The 21,076-nt window shown below is 39.3% G+C and overlaps 1 protein-coding gene across 3 annotated transcripts in view; it reads left to right on the forward strand.

Moving 5' to 3' along the window:
* Positions 1-21,076, forward strand: part of LOC144088051 (voltage-dependent T-type calcium channel subunit alpha-1I-like) — a 97,989-nt gene that overhangs the window by 72,339 nt on the left and 4,574 nt on the right. For 2 of the 3 annotated variants that reach the window (XM_077618247.1, XM_077618246.1), the window contains exons 18-35: positions 51-779; positions 2,111-2,211; positions 2,854-2,977; positions 3,536-3,604; positions 5,596-5,774; positions 6,189-6,315; positions 6,587-6,712; positions 6,812-6,901; positions 7,117-7,309; positions 7,893-8,044; positions 8,821-8,930; positions 9,633-9,766; positions 10,149-10,219; positions 11,337-11,415; positions 12,291-12,412; positions 13,414-13,848; positions 17,475-17,624; positions 19,771-19,905. In XM_077618247.1, coding sequence (XP_077474373.1) covers positions 51-779; positions 2,111-2,211; positions 2,854-2,977; positions 3,536-3,604; positions 5,596-5,774; positions 6,189-6,315; positions 6,587-6,712; positions 6,812-6,901; positions 7,117-7,309; positions 7,893-8,044; positions 8,821-8,930; positions 9,633-9,766; positions 10,149-10,219; positions 11,337-11,415; positions 12,291-12,412; positions 13,414-13,848; positions 17,475-17,624; positions 19,771-19,905 — 3,126 coding nt within the window. The remainder of the gene's footprint in view (positions 1-50; positions 780-2,110; positions 2,212-2,853; positions 2,978-3,535; positions 3,605-5,595; positions 5,775-6,188; positions 6,316-6,586; positions 6,713-6,811; positions 6,902-7,116; positions 7,310-7,892; positions 8,045-8,820; positions 8,931-9,632; positions 9,767-10,148; positions 10,220-11,336; positions 11,416-12,290; positions 12,413-13,413; positions 13,849-17,474; positions 17,625-19,770; positions 19,906-21,076) is intronic. The other variant, XM_077618248.1, reaches the window with a different exon arrangement.

Below are 21,076 nucleotides of genomic sequence, written 5' to 3' on the forward strand. Positions count from 1 at the left end.
ACAGTTAATGTAATTGTTGAAATTAAAAAGTGTGTGACCTTTTCATACAGTATCCAGGCCGCGGTTACCACAACTGGGGTTACCCTCCGCCTCGCCGCCATCAGGCTGCATGGGCTCGCCGCTCCAGTTGGAACAGCCTGATCGGATGCCACCCTTGCTCTTCCTCATCTCCCTCCGCTACTCCAGCCTTTACCTCTACCTCAGCCAGACCTTTCTATGGCTACGGCCTTGGAGGTCTGGGAGGAGTCGTCGGAGGAAGCCTTCGTATCCGAGGTCCCCGTGCTTCCTCTTCACCACTCCGCCACCTCCATAGCATACACCCGGACGAGGAAGAAAGCCTTCTCTCGCCTCCCGCCGTTGGCTCTCGCACGCTCAACCTTCGCCATCCTATCCTCCAAGGACATTTTGCACCGAGGAGGGAGCGCCGGGCGCTATCTCTAGAGCTTCCCAATCTTTTACAGGTCCCGGGAGCCCCACATCTTCCACCAATGCCGCATCGTTCGGTGTCTCCCACAACAATGCGCGCTCACCAGAGAAAGAGCTTTTCTGGAGGGCTTGTGATCAGTGGCGGTGGTGGCCTTGAGAGTCTGAGTGTCATTGGAGGAGTGCACCAAGACTGTAATGGCAAAACCTCCCTGGCACAACTTCTCCACCCGCCTCCTAAAAATCAGACGGATCAGGCTAGTAGAACAACCCACCAAAGGCTGATTTCGGAAGTTTTTCCTCAGGTGAACACGCGTACCAAGTGCCAGGATGACATGGATGATGAGCTTGACTATGTGAGTTTCAGTTTTAACCGAATAATATAACAGTGCATATTTTATTGTTTCATTATGTGGTGACATTTTTTTTACTTAAAATATTATTTATATATAGACAGATATAATAGAGATATAGAGTTATAGAGATATAGAGTTATAGAGATATAGAGTTATAGAGATATAGAGTTATAGAGATATAGAGTTATAGAGATATAGAGTTATAGAGATATAGAGTTATAGAGATATAGAGTTATAGAGATATAGAGATATAGAGATATAGAGATATAGAGATATAGAGATATAGAGTTATAGAGTTATAGAGTTATAGAGATATAGAGTTATAGTGATATAGAGCTAGAGTTATAGAGTTGTATGGAAATATGGATATATAGATATAGAGATATATGGATATATAGATATATATATATGGATATATATGGATATATAGATGTATAAATATATATATATATAAATATATAGATGTATAAATATATAGATATATAAATATATAGATATATAAATATATAGATATATAAATATATAGATAGATATTGTAATGAGAATAGAAAACATTAATATGAAAACATTAATATTTCAGCTAGATATTGTTCAATTCTGATAAATTAGCTGCTATGGCTCAAGCTAATTTATTTATATCAGAATCTCCTCCAAGACCACTTAGAAAAAAAATATTTATCACACGGATGTTCCTATTCGGCAGTTAGTAGCGCAGCGATTCACGTGTGCGGTCAGTTCTTGCTCAGTGCTCCATTTACAATGGCCCAATGATTGACTAGCAACTGTAGTTGAAGGAGTAATCAGCTGGGATAGGTAATACCTTCCCTGCAATCTTTTTAAACATGATCAAAATGATATATAGATAGAAAAAGGGGGGTTATATATGGTTATGCCTGACACAAATCCCCATTCTAATTCCACAGATGGAGTCTAAACTGAACAATTAACAGTATCCTTAAGTAACAAAGCCGTAAGCACTTGTTTTAATGCGTTTTACATGTGCAATAATCTCTTGCTCTCGTGTGCAGGATTTCCAAGCAGTTTGTATAAACTCAGCACTTCTTATCTTTCCGGCCCTTGAGAGCCCTATTGTTTCTATTGTAAATAAGACTTTGTACAAGAGAAACACAGTTAATTAGAAAGGACTGTTTAGACAGCAGGAAGAGTTCTATAAAGATGGTAATGTTGGTTGATGCTTCAAGCTGTTTCTATATGTGATTCAAATCTGTAAATAATTTAAGCCAAAGAGCTTTAGAGCCAGCTCCGTGTATTTTTACGGTTAAGACATAAAATGCGTGACGAATAAGCTTGATGTGTCGTTTCTTTTACAGAGCTTGTGCTTCCGCATCCAAAAGATGTTGGAGGCACACAAACCAGACTGGTGTGAGTCAAGAGAAGACTGGTCAGTGTTTCTGTTCTCTCCACAGAACAAGTGAGTACGCACCATCTACCTCCTTAATTTGTTACCCCATCATGATATCATTACTGTGGTTTGACTCAAATTAGCCCCAGAAAATTTCAAGCTTAGAAAAACAAATTGTGCCCATCATGCCCATCTTATCAAAAGTAGTAGAAGACCAAGACTCCATTAGAGTATCGATTGCCATTTAAAAAAAATAAAAAATAAAAAAACACCCACTGGAGGGTTTCTTTAATATCCTGTATCCTCTTTTGTGGTTTCACTAGATGCAGCTCTTTAATAAAATGCATTGAAATGTTGCCGCATGGGTTGTAAAACTGATTATTCTTTTCATTTACTTCATTTTCTTTCCTTCCATTCCAATCCGCAATGCTGTGAGGATATTTAATTGCTTTTGGGCAGCACAAACAGTGCCACATGCCAAATTTGGAAAATGCGCGTTCAGTATATTCCATTCCATTGTATCTCTTTTGATGTCCTCGCTATTTTTGCGTTGCAAAAGCAGACTCGGGCTTACTTGCATGTTGTATTTTGTTGAAGGGGAGGATTTCAACTGTGTTGGACCAGGTGGAGTTATAGTAAAACAACAGTTGCATTTACTGTTTTTATTCAATGCTCTCCCTGCTGTCCTCTTTCAACTCTTTCCTGGTTTAGGTTTAGACAGATCTGCCAAGCCATCATTGCTCATAAGCTGTTTGATTACGTGGTGTTGGCCTTCATCTTTTCCAATTGCATCACAGTGGCTCTCGAGAGACCCAAGATCCACCAGGGCAGCTTGGTAAATCAATCAAATGCATGGTCGCTCGCGCACTTGCAGAGTAGGACTCAAGAGGAGTACAAATATTTTTATTGAAGATTATTATTGGGAACATTTTTCCCCATCACATTCATATTGAGTATCGTTGGGATCATTTTCTGTGTGGTTTAGTGCTTAGAGTTCTAAAATTAGGGCAAACGTAGGCTTATGTAATGACATTTTTCTCAAAGTTGAATAATGGTTTGAATTTTAGAATACCTTATTTGATTTAAAATCCAACTTGTACTATGTTACTTATAATGTATAACTGCTATTTCTATAATTCAGTTGTGCTCCAGGCATTTGTAGGTATTATCATATAAATGGAATAAATCTTTGTACAAAAGCCTACAGAAAATTAATGAGAAACAAACTCGTGTGTCGTTAGCATTACCGCTTCTGACTACAGCTTGTCTGTAATAATTCAGTCGAAATTAACTTTTATGATTTAAAAGGGCCCGTACAGAAAGCTTTACTACTCCTTATTGTGCCATAATCTCTTATTTCTTTGACTGTCAACCTCTCTCTCTTTCAATTCAGGAAAGGGTGTTTCTCTCCATCTCCAACTACATCTTTACTGCCATTTTTGTGGCCGAGATGACACTAAAGGTAATTTTTTACTATGCCTCTATATTACTATAGGCAGTGAGCCCCTAACATAACATATAGAGAACCACACCTGCAAAATTCACAGAGTGACTGTGTTTTCTGGATTCTAAATCACCTTTTAATAGCTTGTCTGGTCTAGCGACTTATGTTTTTTTTGTGTGTCTCTGATCACTAGCCTGTTATGTTGTTTTGTTGGGTTATAATTATCTAAAAAACAGTTATGCAACCCGATGCCTATTTAGCCTGTTCTCAATTTTACTATTGTTTCTTCTTAGTTTATGATTTTTTTTTTCCCCAAAATAATCCCTCCCATGTTGCGAAATATACTCCAGTGTGACATATACTCAGGTCCGACTTAGTGCGAAATATACGGTAATCCTTCCTCGCGACTCAATTTTTTTGGCCCAATATTTTTCCTAATGTCCCCCCTAGTATGGTTTCTGCATTCACTTCCCGTTGCTAGTCTCTGTTTTCTCTGCTATCCTTTGGCTCAAGTGGCCCATCCATTATGCACTCCCACAATCAATTATTAACCAATCACGGGCCGTCAAACAGCCGCAAAGTTGTCAGCCCCCCGGCGGAGCTGTACATGTATCCCTCTGTGTCTCTGTCTGTCTGAGCATTGGGTGTCTAAATAACACGTGTTAGTGTGTGTGTGTGGGTGGGTGTGTAGGATTCATCTCCCTACAGGACACCACTGCTGATCTTAGTGTTAGTGTACGTACAAGATGCAGCCAAGTAAAAGGCACAACACAGCAGGCTTGATGAAGTGGTCAGCATGTTGCTCGATATTTCCCTGTTTTTTTTCTTTCAGCAAGACTGTTTTTGAGTTCAATGCACAATTAATTGATTGCCGTCTGCAAACATTCCAAGTCTAAATCATCAGGAAGAGATTTCACATTTTATCGCTTTACGGAATGAGAATCTTTTATAGTATGTTTGACAAAACCCTCTGAAGTAAACACCTTAAATGTCAGTTGTAGATTTCACCTTTTAAATGCCTGCCAAGATGTTGGCTCTATATTAGACAGAATACTGTATGGCAAGGGGTGTCAGACTCGGGTTGGTTCGCGGGCCGCGTTAACGTCAACTCGATTTCATGTGGGCTGGACCATTTTAGATATAATATTTAGATTTTTTTTATAAATGGATTAAAAGAACTGGATTAAAAGCCCTGAATATTCAGTTTTTTATAGATCTAAAACAATGTTTATTTTAGCTTTTTTTAAATATATTTTTAGATTTTACAAAATGATTTTTGAACTAAAAACACAGAAAAAAAATGATTAAAAAATTACAATTATTAATTTAAAAGGGGGAAAATCAGGAAATTTAATATACATCTATACTCTTCATTTTAATTTTATCCTAAAACAGAAAGTCAGCACTCATGATTTACTTTCCCGGGCCACACAAAATGATGCGGCGGGCCAAATTTGGCCCCCGGGCCGCCACTTTCCTGTATGGTGTCGCGTGAACAAAAGCATTCAGACTATTGATAATTACAAAAATTAATATAAGGCTGCCTTTCTTTATCATTTTGCCTCGCTATTGAGGGCTATGTTCTAAATACAGTCTAAAATTAACCAACATTTCTTGACAAGAACAAAAACAACATGATTCAACCTCTGGGTCAATAATAATCCCATTTCACAATGTTTCATATATCGACTCAGGACACTGAAATATAATAAAAAAAATTCTGGCATCTAACTTGAAGTAATAAAGAATATGTGCATCAGTGAGTGTGTCATATCCCCAAATGTTTGAGACTTTTGTCTGCATTCTGTAGGTTGATGATTGTGTTGGTACTATGTCTTAAGTTCTTCCTTTTGCCTTTTGTTTTGTTCATAGTTGACAGGTCTATACTAAAGAGCTGTTTGTGTACAAAGACACTACGTCTCTACTTGTTTGCAACTGCCAAAAATAGTTTGTTTTCTATTTAAAAAATGTTTTCACCTTTCTTATCTTCTTTCTCATATCCTCTCAAGGTGGTTTCCATGGGCTTGTACGTGGGGGAGCAGGCATATTTGCGGAGCAGCTGGAATATTTTGGATGGCTTCCTGGTTTTTGTGTCTTTAATTGACATTGTTGTGTCAATGGCTGGCGGGGCGAAAATCCTGGGCGTGCTTCGAGTTCTCCGTCTACTCAGAACATTACGTCCTCTCAGGTGCGGTAAAGTATATATTTAGGTTAATTATATTATTTGTCACACAAATTGAATCAGTGCATTTTCACCTCTTTTAAGGTGATTGGTAAAGTAGCAATGTGCCGCATGACTTTCAAACCACATTGCAAATATTCGCAAATGCCTGACATACTTTATAGAGAGAGCCTTTCATCTGCACAAAAATATTAGATTCAATTCCAGCACTACATGCTTTTTTGTGATGGATTCAATTCAAACCCAACTTGCTTTTTTGAGACACTAAACCGGCATTATCGTTTGTTTCTCTAAGCCTTAAATCAGGAACTAAGCAATATTACCGATTGTGAAAAAGAAATGGTTTTTGTTTTGTTTTGTTTTTTAGAACTTATTTTTCAGTGCATAGTATCAAACCCTTGTGATTTTCCCTCTTCATAGGGTGATCAGCAGAGCTCCAGGTCTGAAGCTCGTGGTGGAGACCCTCATTACTTCGCTCAAACCCATCGGAAACATTGTCCTCATCTGCTGTGCTTTCTTCATCATTTTTGGCATTCTTGGTGTTCAGGTAGTGGAGAATTTAAGACATGCTACAGTCAATGGAGCACTTTTTCCACTTTCTGGGATCTAACTTTTTTTTTAATGCAGAAAAATCACTTTTTAATGCTAATTATCACAATTTATAAACCCTTTAATCAGTGATCAGTGCTGACGAGCTTGACAATACACATTCACTGAATCATTTTTCAGAACTATCACAACACAATCAGCCACATTCCATCACTTTGTAGTGTTATTTTATCCAATGCTAATATGTTTGCGGTCTACTTTTGTAACAGCTATTCAAAGGCAAGTTCTTCTACTGCTTAGGGGTGGATGTTAAAAACATCACCAATAAATCAGATTGTCTACAAGCCAACTACAAGTGGGTTCACCACAAGTACAACTTCGACAATTTGGGGCAGGTTGGTGCAGCTTTATTTTAATATACAGCGTCCTCTGTGCATACACTATATTCTACCTTAATGTGTGTTTTGATTTCCTTTTTTTCAACTATCATTTAGGCCCTGATGTCCTTGTTTGTACTAGCCTCCAAGGACGGCTGGGTCAACATCATGTATCATGGCCTGGATGCTGTGGGTGTGGACCAACAGGTAAACCCTTTGGAATAAAAAAAATACTACTGTATTTTGCTGTTTAATATACTGGTATATATTGGTTTCGTTTCTGAAAGTCTCGTGTCAATACGTCACTGTTATAACACACTACTATCTGATAAATGCATGTCAAAATGACCTCTCTCTCTTCTCTCCTTTTCCACCCTAACAAAACTTCACATTTAATCACTACCTTCAACAAAATGCCAAAGCCGGAGATCAACAACAACCCCTGGATGCTGCTCTATTTCATCTCCTTCCTCCTCATCGTCAGCTTCTTTGTCCTCAATATGTTTGTGGGCGTAGTGGTGGAGAACTTTCATAAATGCCGCCAGCACCAAGAGGTGGAGGAGGCCAAGAGACGTGAGGAGAAACGTCAGCGCCGCATGGAAAAAAAGAGGAGAAGTAAGGCCATGGAGTCGAGAACAATGGCAGCATGAGTTTTAATTAATATAAAATCTGATGAAGGTTACGGTATAGCCTATAAATCATGAAAACATTGTTAAGAGAAGCATGATTTTTGGTAGCCCATGTCAGCATGATTAAGCAAAAACAGAAAATAATTATGATAAAGCCGTGGAGGAGCAAGTGCCAAGGAACCCTTTTAAGTGGATAATAAATTAGATATGCTGGGACACTTAACAATTTTACACCGTCAGAAGGGTATAAAATACAAGTACAAAATATGATGCAGCTGAAAGTTCTATCAATACATAAATGAATCCACAAATAATTCAACTATTTTCTGGGTGAGCTTATATAAATGCAATATTTCAGTTCTCAATATTCTTCCAGTTGAAGGGAGGAATTCATCAATACATTACTGAAATATATATTCCTTATATGCAGTATGTTGTACTGTATCAGCCAAGTCTACAGTATAGTAAATACTAAGCAATATTTGAGACGGGGGGGAAATACTGTAGGATAAGATGTGACTACTATATTTTTAACAATGAAAAAATAAAATGCATCTTTCCACCAACAGAAGCCCAAAAGCTTCCCTACTATGCCAGCTACAGCAATGTGCGCCTGATGATCCACACACTGTGCACAAACCACTATCTGGATCTGATCATCACTTTTATTATCTGCATCAACGTCATCACGATGTCCCTCGAGCACTACAATCAACCTCGCGTAAGACATGATTTACTTGATGCATGAGCTGGTGGTCTTGCTGTGATTTATATCCTTTGCTTTCACTTCACCTTTTGTTCTTGATGTTATACTCCAATATACTAATACCGTTTTAAAAGCTTATTCTCAGGAGGAAGACCTTGTGTCGTTTTAAAAACAAATGCTGATGGATTCCACTGCAGCGTTATCTTAATGAAGCTATATGGAGGCACTATGTCGTGAGTCGCTGCTACCAATACAATGATCTGTGATTGCGCTGCCGAGTTGATGTGAGGATCTATACAATATCTCTCCAATCCCTGGTAATGAGCTCTTTTGAGCAACAGAAGAGTTATAGCATAGTGGAGCCATGCATTTTCAAATGAGATAACATATAATTTAACATTGATCTCACCAAAACCAACCAGATATAGTGAATTGAAAAAGTAAATGCATTCAAATGCTTCAATTTCTTTTCTAAAAAAAAAATTCTTGCTATTTTCCCTACATAAGAGCGTTGAACCATTATTTTGAGTTTAAATTTCAATCACCAATTCAGGCTATATGACTAAGGCAAGTGCTTTGTAGTCTTACTTGTGCAATAAGTGTTGCTGTTTGCATTTCTATGAATAGATGACGGTGTGTTCATGCCTCTAGCTTGCCTCCCTGCCTTCTACTCTCCAAACAATAGGGACAAATCCTGAATATTTCCTAGCCGCTTGGTGCAGCTGATGCCCCTCCAGTCTTGCTGAAGCAGACGCACATTCACACTTGTGCCTCTTGACTGTCTGTTTCAGTCTCTCGATCTCGCCCTCAAGTACTGCAATTATTTCTTCACCTCCACTTTTGTGCTGGAATCCATTCTCAAGCTCATCGCTTTTGGCGTCCGTCGCTTCTTCAAAGAAAGGTGCTGTCTGAATTAGTTCATGCTTTTATGTCATTCTTTTTGGGATTGTGATCACCTATTTAAAGTGAATTCCTTCAGGAAATCTTGCTGACTGTTGTTTCAGTGTTTAGCCTGACAGTGAACTCCCTGTTTTTTCCAACTAAAACACATAGTAAATTGTAAAAAGTAGAGAAATAGCATTTCACAATATATTACATCAATGTCTAATCAGTAAAAAAAAAAAAACAGATGCCTTATCATTCTAAAGCACTTACAGAGACTGTTTCATAAGATCAAGTGCCATATAGGGAAGTGAGTTACATACAGTAAGTCCATTGAAGATGCAGCGCCAGTTCTATTATAACACACAAAAGGAAATCACAAAAGTGAACACTTCTAGATTGAAAATGTACAGCAGAGATTTCGTTAAGTATTGTTGTTTATCAAAGTGCAATTTTGTAAATTGGCCAGACAACAGGCACAGGCCAAATGTTGAATGTACCACAAAAAGAGCAGCAATCGATCGCTGGCAAAGACTGCAATGTAGCAAACTGACTGCACCGTAAAGACTATACAGTAAACATTCAAATGCTGCAGGCCAAGAAATGAGTTGCCGCTTGCAAAGTAATGCAGTTTCGATCTATCTGACTTTTCAGGGAACCCACAGGGTCAGCAGGGGCCAAGTGTGAACATGTACCGTGTGTATGCTTGTGTTTATGTCAGGTGGAACCAACTTGATCTTGGCATTGTTCTTCTGTCATTGGTGGGCATCATACTGGAGGAGATCGAGATCAGCGCTGCACTGCCCATCAATCCCACTATCATCAGGATCATGAGAGTACTGAGGATAGCACGAGGTACACATAGTGTTTGAAAGCAAATACAGAGCCGGCCATCGACACTGGATCTTTTGCCAACCAAGTTGTCTTTGGCTGAAAAAACTCTGTTCAATGGTGAATGCATTCTCAATAACAGGAAAATACCTAGTTAATTATTCAATGTCACATTTGATAGATAGTGGGACACTGCTTGTATATACTTAATATACTGCAAAGTGTCCATATTTCATAATATTTCACCTTTTGAGATCCTTTTATTGCCATACTTACCTTGCATGTGATAATGTGCGAATAAAGAGCTGACGTTTGTGTTATGAAAGTTAGTACTATTAATAATCGAGATGTATTTTGTACCTGAGTGCTCTTATTAAACGCATTTCCTCCCCACCTATTTGCGCAGTCCTGAAGCTGCTGAAGATGGCGACAGGGATGAGAGCCCTGTTGGATACAGTGGTCCAAGCCCTGCCTCAGGTATGCACATGCACACAGACACGCTCACACAAACATTCCATTTTGGTCTGAGCACGCCCCTCTCAAAGAATACTTGCTTTTCTGTCACCCAGCAACTTTAAATAGATGACACCCTCATGTCTCACATTCGTATTGTGTCACATCAATGTGTATAGTACTTGAAATACTGCCTGTCTGGTCCTCCAGAGAATGTGCCTTCCTTGACCCAAGTTCCCTTTCCATTCGCAAGAGAAGTATTTATCATCAGTTAATGTGGCAAAAAACAGGATAAAAATGGTGGCATTGTGTGTACATATATTTAGAACTGAAAATTATGGAACTGACCACCCCTGTAGAAAGTATAGCTATAACAGCTCACTCTCTTCTCATATATCTGGCATTTAAATCCATCATTTGAAGAACATATAGACACTTGAGATCCTGTTTCTCAGTTCATCACTAAGGCATTATGAGGGATTAGAATGATACACGAACGTCTCTTTTACATCAAGTCACGAATGAAGATTAAAGATTACTCCCACACGGTATGCATTTTTGTCCAGTCTGCTTTAATAAAACACTAAATTAGGATTAAGGAATCTCTCTTTGATGGATTCATGAATTAAGTGTGTGTTACCCAAAATGTTACAGCACTCCAGTTGGCAAATGAAACACAATATTCTGATACTCCATTATAGGCAAGCAGATACACAGATTAACTGACTGACCAGCCAAAAGCAAACACCACAAATCAGGCGGTTTGCCGTAGGAGGTCATTCGGGAGAGAGAGGCTGCCTCCTCTTCTTTGTTTTTATTGATCTATTCTCATTAACATCGAGCCCTTAGCTCTGTCCCAGGAGTGCACAGAGAAGTAATTAAAACTCAGGCTAATTAAACAGTTCTCTCACTTCCTCACTATTTTGTGTGCGTGTATATGTTTGAGATCACGAAAGCATTGTTGCATAAATAAGTGTAATCATGTCACAGATAAAATAAAATGGTCTACAATCACTTTGCAGTGGACCTTGTACAGTATGGCATGCAACAATCTCAAAGTAGCTTTTGTAAAGAACTGATAAAGTATTTAAGAATTCATAGGGTGTCGTTGGGTAAGCTTTGTCATGTTTGTGTACTACAGGTGGGTAACCTGGGTCTGCTCTTCATGCTACTGTTTTTCATCTACGCCGCCTTAGGAGTAGAGCTTTTCGGAGAACTTGGTGAGTAATGTAATAATCCAATAATTGCTTCAGATAAAGTATGGCTATGGCGTTAAAGTCGTGACCCTACGTTTCGTCGAAAGATGTCTGGTCGACCGGACGTTTGGTCGGACGGACGTTTGGTCGGACGAACGTTTGGTCGGACGGACATTTGGTCGAACGGACGTTTGGTCGAACGGGTTCGCATGCAATTGATAGATTTTAACATTGGGTGAATAGGGATTTAATGACTATTATTTAACATTGAGTGAATAGGGTTAGGGTTGAACAAATGAAAGTCTCGTGACTCAAACCTCGGGACTCGCGAACCAGTTCTACCAAACGTCCGTTCGACCAAACGTCCGGCCGACCAAACGTCCGGCCGACCAAACGTCCGGCCGACCAAACATCCGGGGACCAAACGTCGTCCGAGTACCCGTTAAAGTGAAGCCAGCTGGTGAACCAAAATCTCATTGAATCCCATTAAAAGCGACATATTTTCATTAGTTTCCTCTTTCTCAGTTTGCCACACAGAGAATCAAGCCATTCTCCCGTCCTTTGAAATAAGTACTGTCCTTAAATGCCATTGCTACTGAAGATACACTCTTCATCTTGTTAAATTCCTTCAGTGCTGGAGAAGCGTGCATTTTTTTCTTCAGGTCACATTAAATTATTTTCAGATCCAGGCTCAGGGACAAATGCAATGGGTTTTGTTGCTATTAATCCTGAAAATGACTTCAAGGCAGCTTTGCATCTATGTTTTTTTTTCTAGTTTTAAAGGGAAGCAATGTCTTAAGATCAGGACAGCGATGTTTCCGGAAATAATCTCTTCTGACATTAAAATATAGTCCGCCATGCTTGACTCTTTACCCTTTCTCCACCTTTCTTACCCTCAGTTTGTAATCAAGACTACCCTTGTGAGGGCATGAGTCGTCACGCTACCTTTGAGAACTTTGGCATGGCCTTCCTGACTTTGTTTCAAGTCTCTACGGGCGACAACTGGAATGGCATTATGAAGGTGTGCTCCATTTTCTGCATCCTCACTTCATCAATAGCAGATGGACCGTAGCATCTCTGTATTACTTAGCGCCTGAAAGGATTAAACTCAAATCGTTCCACCAAGCACCGAAAAGATGTCTAGAGAGAGAAAAGATAAACTGCCCTCTATCTCAATCGTGACTTCCGAGGGAAGAGAAATGTGCTGGCTCAGCGACGACTACACAAATTTCCGCTGTGATGGGTAGGGAAGTGACTGTGGCTCATTACACATTCACACAAAACACTAATTACCCTTGAACGCACACCTCCTGCAGCTATCCTTTTTCCTAATATACACCTAGGCTGCATGGACTACTCGATATTATGTGAGTTGCAGATAGTGAGGCCGATGCATAACTGTCAACCTGTCCACCGCCTGAGAGAAATCTCTGAACAAAGAAGGGGATAAAAGAGCTGTTTGGAAAATACAGATTTTTTTTAAAAATAAGGTGGGAAAAATTTGGTGAAGAACCTCAATGAATAAAATGTCAGGCCAAATTAGACTAAAATAAAGAGGGAAAAAAGACCAGCTTCAGCTCACAGGGTTTGTGTGGTCACAGCCTGGGTGAGAAATTCTTACTTCCTCCAGAAAACACTCGTCACATTACTTCTATCTCCCAATGAGCTGTGATGTATGCTTGTAACCACAGTGGGAAAACTACAGATAATTAGGCTGTAACGCGTAAGAGGGAGTGATGTTGTACTGTATATTATTTCAGCTATGATGCAGTTATATCCTGTTCATTTACATATTAAAAAGCTGCTGCTGTTTGATAACGGAACCAACAGTGTGATACTGACATGTTCTTCTCCCAAGGTTTTTTGTAAAGAAAGCAGGTATTTGATTACAAATCTGATAGTAATAATGACTATGACAATGTGTTATCTGGGTTTATGATGAACATACGGATATTTAATTTTTCCTGAAGATTTTTTTGAAAAAAAGGTCCTCATCCTGCTTTTTCTCCATTCTGTATCCAGGACACATTGCGGGAGTGCCCACCAGATCATGCTACTGATGTGGACTATGCCTGCAATCCCAGCCTTCAGTTTATCTCGCCCATGTACTTTGTCTCCTTCGTGCTCACCGCCCAGTTTGTGCTCATCAATGTGGTGGTGGCCGTGCTGATGAAGCACCTGGACGACTCCAACAAGGAGGCCCAAGAGGAGGCGGAGATGGATGCAGAAATTGAGCTGGAGCTGGCCCAGGGCACCCTCTGTTGCATGGGCGCCCCCGGCTGCGGGGGCGCAGGGATGGAGAAAGGGGCCGTCGTCCCCGGTACCGAGGGCTGCGGGAAGGAGCGAGGAAGAGGAGGAGACAGGGGAGGAGTGAGGCCACGCACGGCATCCAATGTGCACACGGCACCCTACAGTGCTTCTGACTCCAACCGGCCATTTTACTCACCAGCACATGAAGTGAGTGTCTCTCTTCTTGCGTGTGTCTGTGTGCGAGTGTGTGTGTCTAATCAACTTTGGGTCTTTGGGTCGTGTCGTTCATGCAAAAAGTCAGGGTTGAATCACGAGTATTTCCGAGGGTCAGCTTTACTCACTTTTCCCCTAACAAACGGATATCATGTTATGTACCAGTGCATTGAAATTTTAAATCACTGACTTGGTGATGATATGATATGAATGTCTAAACGAGCGATATAACATATGACCAAAGTAAAATTGAGACATCACTGCTTGGGTATTCTCAGTGCATTCATTTTTTTTTTACTGAGAAAACAAAACAAGATTGTGAATTGTGATTTGATTGCCGTTGACATAAAAGACCCGTTGCCTTTTTGTCTCATCAAATCGCTAGCCATGTTTTATGGCTCTTTTACAATTCGCTTTTTTCATTCAGTATCTTAAAATGTAATTTTATTGAAGCTTTCAAGGCTGGTCGTGAACGTCTGTGGCCAGGATATGCTTTGGGACTGTTATCCATAGAGGATCAACATTTTTTTTATTTAAAGATCAGTCACAAATTTACGCTAATACTTATCCTCCATGATTCAAAGTTTTACTACTATCACTTTGCAGTGATTGTACATTGGCTTGCCTGATGTCAAACATATCAGACAAGCAACTGATTAATTGTGGCCCCTAAGCAGCTCTCCAGTTCTTAAATAGAAGCTTAAAGTGACCTCTGCATCAATAGGAGTCAGTGGAATGTGTGGAATTTAATAATCAGTTGGCTGCACAAAGGTGTATGCCTTGGTGGACCCTCACCCACATTTGTATGCACATTCTGACACAGTTCATTCACTTCGTGAGTGGCTAATGATATCAGCGCACGATAAGATGACTCATCAGCTGCCTTTCACCCTCTATTCAAGCTTTACGCTCAGACACAGAGCCATTTTTAGCTCTGTGTCTGCTGATAGATGAACGTCTTGCCAACCAGGGATGACACGGATCTCGGTAGTGGTCTCTCAAGCGGTTTTCATTAAGGCCTCTGTAATTTATTCAGTCTCTCAGTGTGGAGAGTATTTGGATGAGTGTGATGGTTTGGTGAAATAGGGCTCAAATGGGCAGCAAAGTGGGCATGTCTAAGAGGTGAGGAAAAATTAAAAGATTGTAAACCAGCAAAAAAAACGGAACTAACATTTAAAATTAGTGCACTTGTTTTGGAAATTCTTGAGAATTTTTATAGTTGAGTTATGCAATAGTGGACTTTAGAGGTTTACTTTGGAATTGAATGGGAAAAAGTATCTCCACATTTGATTGGCCTGATTTTTTTAAACATAAGATGGGCAAATGCTTTAAAATGAATTATAAAACAGCACATCCAAATACTTTATTGAATTATGCTGCTTGACATTTTAATAAGAGTAATACTGATCAAAACAAATACAACACTGATACTGACACGCTGATAAAACAAATATGTCAGCATTTACACTAATCTCTTCCAGGGTGCAGCTATTGTTTACAAGCTTGCCATCACTCGTTTGTATAACATTTAAACGGCACTTTAAGCTCTTACCTTTGATCGCCTCAAATCAATTGGATCGGTACATTAAACAGACTGACCGGTCATTTTAATGATTTGTATAAGCAGAGAGTTGAGTGCTGCATATTTGAGTTATAGCCAGAAACTCTTCTCTATTTTTGGGGGGTCTAGATTTCTCCTAGCATTTTAAAGTGGGGGTCTAACATTTTTTTGATTGACAGTAAGCACAAGGGTTAAATTTGAGAATAGTCATCGGACATGCCTACAGCGTTTGAGACCTGAGCATTTTATGCTTCCCTTTTAAAGCCTCGTTACATCATTAAATTATTATTCGTTCAGATTTGTCAGGCTGGTTAACAACAGTCTTTGCATTTACCCAATCAAACAATTTATTGATTTTACATCAACAGGACAGTCCCTTTAATATTTTGTGAGATGGCTTACATTTAATCAGGGTGCTCTTTAATGGCTACTACCTTTATAGATTGTTTTTATCAAATTCAGTGATTGATGAGTTTGCAAGGCAATCTTCTCCCCTGTGCTAGATTCAACTGAAAAGTTTAGTTTCTAGTGTTTCTAGAAGACACTGAGCGATACCTGCGCACACACACACGGTAGGGTTGAAAGGGTAAAGTGAATAGGAGAAGAGAGATAATAGCTCAACCAGTCACATTGAAGCTGTAATTAATTTCAGCTCTTTCTATCTATGTATCTTAACTTTAACTCTCACCAGACAGACCTTATTGTTCACCAGTAATACAGTTATTAATAGAGGCCAGTGCATAGGGCACTGCAGTCAATCAAACATTATCTTGATATCAAGCCACTTGCACAGAATAGACTATCTTCCAAATGTCCGTAAAATGTGTATGAGAGAATGTGGGGCTAAAGGAGGCATTGTAACATCATTTAATTTGGTCATGCTGCCCGATTTTTCTAATTAAAGAATGCGGGCCAAACTGAAAAGAAGGTTGTACTCATAGTAATAGTTGTTGGAGGGGTTGAAGGCACAACATTATGAGAAAACAATTCTGATAAAAAAATTATAAGATTTTCTTTCCAAGACAAATTTGTAAAATAATGAGTCGTAGTGTTTATGGTTTTAATATAAGGAAACATATTTTGTAGTTCTATGTTTTTTTTCTGTGGAGTTTTTGTACTTACAAAATTATGTGAACCTTGTCCAGGGTTAATTTTAATATTTTGGATCAGAAATCTGGTCAGCAGAGCATGTTTAAGATTGAAAATTAGTGCGTGCACATGATGGACAAAAACACAAATGGCGCTTTTCACACAGAAATCCTTTCTTCCAAAAGAGAACGTCGCAAATCACACAACCCATGTGATAAATATGAATAATACCTATTTTCTTTTATCTTCAGCACTATGTCTATTATAATACAACTTACAATGCTTAAAGTGTGAATTACATCCCGAGCTCACACTTTCGCAATGAATTATGTTTCAATTCAAGTGCTGAAAGTCAAACTTAGTGTTTATTTCAGTCACTTCTCGTATAGTTTCTAGTAGATCTACTAACTAATTTCTGCTGGGAAACTCTGACTAACTGAAGCTCAAGGCACCAACATTCAAACATGGTATTGCGATAACTAAATGAGGTGATATATCAGATGTAATTGCACAATTCTCCACGCTCATTGTTTTGAAAAGGAAAAGATGTTACCTAGCTAATGAGGGTTTAAATGAAAGTGGTCCTGTTATGAAATTATATTTATAACCAACCATAAAAAACCTGCAAAATCCAAATGGAAGATTTGTTGTGGATGATACAGCCTTCGGAGAATTCTCTCATGAGAGATTTATCAAAAATGAAGGATGCTCTATTGTGAAACAGACATGACTATGAGTTTGTAACTTTCCTTGCACAAAGACATGCCTTTGAACCCTGACGTCTGCCTTTGCGTTTCCCTGCGTGTTCTTTGTTCTCGCATGTCGGCATGTGCACACCTTTGTGCCTGCGTGCAATTCTGGTCTGCTGGCCTGCGTCCCGTGTGTGTGTGTGTGTGTGTGTGTGTGTGTGTGTCTCCGTGCGTGTACGCATGTGCGTGTGGTTGCGTGTGTGTGCGCGTGTGTGTTCCAGGAGAGCCAGTGGTTGGACAGCGTATCTCTCCTGATCAAGGATACTTTAGAAGGGGAGATGCTGATGATCGACAATCTCTCTGGTTCTGTCTTCCACCATTACTCGTCCCCTCTACCCATCTGTAAAGACTGCAGGGGCCACCCACAAGAGGTACCACCCTCATGTCACGTTAGCACGTGCACTTATGCAGCACATGACAGGAGAAGAACCACTGGCCTCTCTATGGGTTAGAAATCAGAATTAACATAACTTTCCATAAATAGAAGCGAAGGAATGCTACTTTTTAACCAAAATCGAATATGATATATAAAGCATTGCCATAAGACTTGGACTGTACATTCGTTTAAATAACAGGCTCAAAATCTGTCTATCATAAAGGCTTAATCTATTGTAGCTATTAATGTTCTAATTGATTTCTTAACATACGTGCGTGTGTAAAAAAACACATTCATCTTTGCACTTGTGCGGTGAGATGAATATGTACTTGCAAAAGAAACGGGAACAGTCTTGCTAGATTATGCACTTTATTTGTTTTTAAACATGTAAAGTAATAATTTAACAAGTAAGAGTAATTTCCAGAAAACATTTGCACGCAGTTTTTATAAAACATTTGGAGAATCCTGGCCTGTCACGTTTTCCTATGGCTTGCCTCTATTTGAACACAAAATACCAAATTCAATTACCTAATCATGGACAGGTTTAAATTAAAAAATAAAATCAATTCTAAACTCAGCCAAAATGAGCAAAAATGAAAATAATTAGTTTATTTTTCACTCTTTTATGGAGGAGGATTGCCTTCTCTGACTGCACCAGCCCCGATGTACAAAACCATGGTATTTGAGATTGTACATGTAACTAAATGGTACAAATAATCTAATTTTCACACAAATATTTAGGGGCAAGAGCATTTCGACAAACTATGTTACACACTTCGGGCTTCATTGATCTCATAATGCACAGTGAATGGAAATTGCTATACAAGCTCGAGAAAGGCAGTTCTGTGTACACAAATATGTCCGAAAGTCAATTTCCATCTGTTATCCAGAGCACTTTGTAGTCCACACAAGCAGACGTGTAGATGAATGAGGCCCACAGCATGTAACTCCCCCCTTAACATGCATGTGTGCAACTCTCTCCTACTACTTGTGGGTTGTTTTGTTGACAGCAGGTTGCGCATAGCAGATAAACTTGCCAACATGTTGTCCTGTGCCAGTGTTTTCCATCACTGTGACAAAGTGCAGCGGGCCAGCTCAGAAGAAGCAATAACTGGGCTGGACTCCTCCTCACCTGTCAGTGCTGTTTTCTACCTGTCTGCAGATGCTGTCAAACCATCAATCTACCCGCATCCCTCCTCTCCATATTTCTTTTTTTCCCTTTTGGTCAATCTATCTCTGCTGTATTAACCTTTATCAGTGTGTCCATGTGCGAGAAGGTGGGTGTTCCTCAGACAGCATCCGTCCGTCATCGCCTAGAGTTGTGTGCACCTTTTTTTGTTTTTGTGTTTGCGGGGGACACAACAAAGGTGCAATGGGACACAATATCCATCAGGGTACTACCTAATGAGGACGTGGGATCATCCCCAGGGTGAGGCTGACTACATTTCAGTCTGCAGGGGGCTGTTGAATGTTGCAGAGAAGGTGTTTGCTTTTTTTCACACACGTACGCATTCCCATACATGTCTTCGGGGATTATTTGTGGAAGACACCCTCTTAGGAGGGGCACCATAGAAGCTACTTTTATCAGGTTTATTAAGCTGAACAAATGGCAACATAAAAGGTAAAGATAGTTGCAAGGGGATGAACGTAAGAGAATGTGACATCAAAAGCATGCTGGTTTCAAGTAATGTTGAATTCAAGGTGGGGCTAACAATAATGTAATTTCTAGGGGTTTGTATTTGAATGCATTTATAAATTACTTTAAAATGTTTTCTCTATCTTCTTGGAAATTACCTACAGCAAAATATTTTGTGTGAGAAATATAGCTTTGTCAATTGAGTGGTTGTATTACAGGACAGTTCCAGTAAAGTGGTTAACTTTTTTCTCCTTTAATTTTGTTATTAAGTTCTGCTAACAAAACATTGGACATTTAAAAATGCCAAGAACTTCTGAAAGCCAACTTTGGTGGTGTTGTAACGCTATTAAGTGAGATATTGGCCTCTATTTGAACGGATGTGTTGCAAATAGTGTATTGTGCATGGAGTGTTTAGAAAAGATGAATTCTAAATTCTGCTCAGATCTTGTGGAATTATACCCCCATGCCTTGGATATCAATAACTGAGGTGACTCCCTTACATCAGATCCGGATGGCGGAGATTGAACAGACTTCACTGAAGTCAGAGCTACTCTCGGACAAGTCTTCGTCACCCGCGCTCCCAGATGACCTCAGCCTGGATGAGCACACGGCCTACCAGCTTCTTGTGAGAGAAAGCAAGGTTGGTGGTGGATAAAGTGAGGTGAGAGCAGGAGAAATTTGAAACAACGTTATATTTCATGGTTTTTATGCCAGTCAGACATCGAGCACAAACAGTCCGTTTTGTGAGTGACTGGCGACCAGTCCATTATTTACTGTTTTAGCTGAAGTCATATGGGAAGTTATACAGAATAATAAAGGTACAAATTTAGTCTATTCAGGGCAGGAAAGATCATTTATGAATTTCTAAAATTCTATGGACAATATTTAATAGAAATTAATCAAGCTGTGAAATGACAAGATCAGGTCTGGGAATCAGACAATAACTGGATGTGAGTTAATCCATCATTGCTGAAGTAGAGATCATCATTCATTATTATATTGGCCTACTGCTTAGTGAATGATTCATTACCGAGATCGTTGCTGGAATAACTACATTATAGAATTACAACAAGTAGAAGATTATTACGACACTTGCCACGTTACGCTCATCCTTTGTGAAACATGTTACAATTTCTAATGTATAGTGAATGTTTCAGGACCTTGGCAATCCTGAACTCATACTATCTAAATTCTTAATGACATTTTGGAATGAAGAAAATTCTCTCGCAGGCTTCCACAATTTTCCCAAAATAGCTTTAAAACTCCTTGAAATAGTTACTACCATCTCCGTTCAAAATGTTAACACTTATTCACAATAAAATCTCTCCATCAGCTGCTATCCCTATTGGTACTCACTTGGCGGCCTTTTTTTCCTTTGCCGTTATCTTATGTGCACCCCTCAACACCTCTCTCCCATAGCCCTATTTATCTCAATCCCTTATCAGCCATCCTTTCTCCCTCTTATTTGGGAAATGCTGCTTGTTTCTGGATAGAGAAATATGCCTGCAATCAGCAAACATTTCTCTGAAGACACAGCTAATTATAGGAAGCTCACACTTGAGAACGGAGGAGAAAATGTAAAGCCAGTAAGGTTTTTCAGGTTTAAAAAGCAGTACCAGCTAACTGGGATTGATAACATTTAAAGTGGTTGTGGGGAAAAACAATGACTCAAAACTGACACTATAACATAACATTTACTTGAGCGCCACTATAGAGAAGCATTACGTTCCTAAATCTTGATTTACATTTGCCATTTAATGCAAATGAAAATGGCAAAGCAGGAGAAAATTGACATCCGTTCACTGATTGAA

This window comes from Stigmatopora argus, chromosome 14 (genome assembly GCF_051989625.1).
Source record: "Stigmatopora argus isolate UIUO_Sarg chromosome 14, RoL_Sarg_1.0, whole genome shotgun sequence".
Taxonomy (NCBI): domain Eukaryota; kingdom Metazoa; phylum Chordata; class Actinopteri; order Syngnathiformes; family Syngnathidae; genus Stigmatopora; species Stigmatopora argus.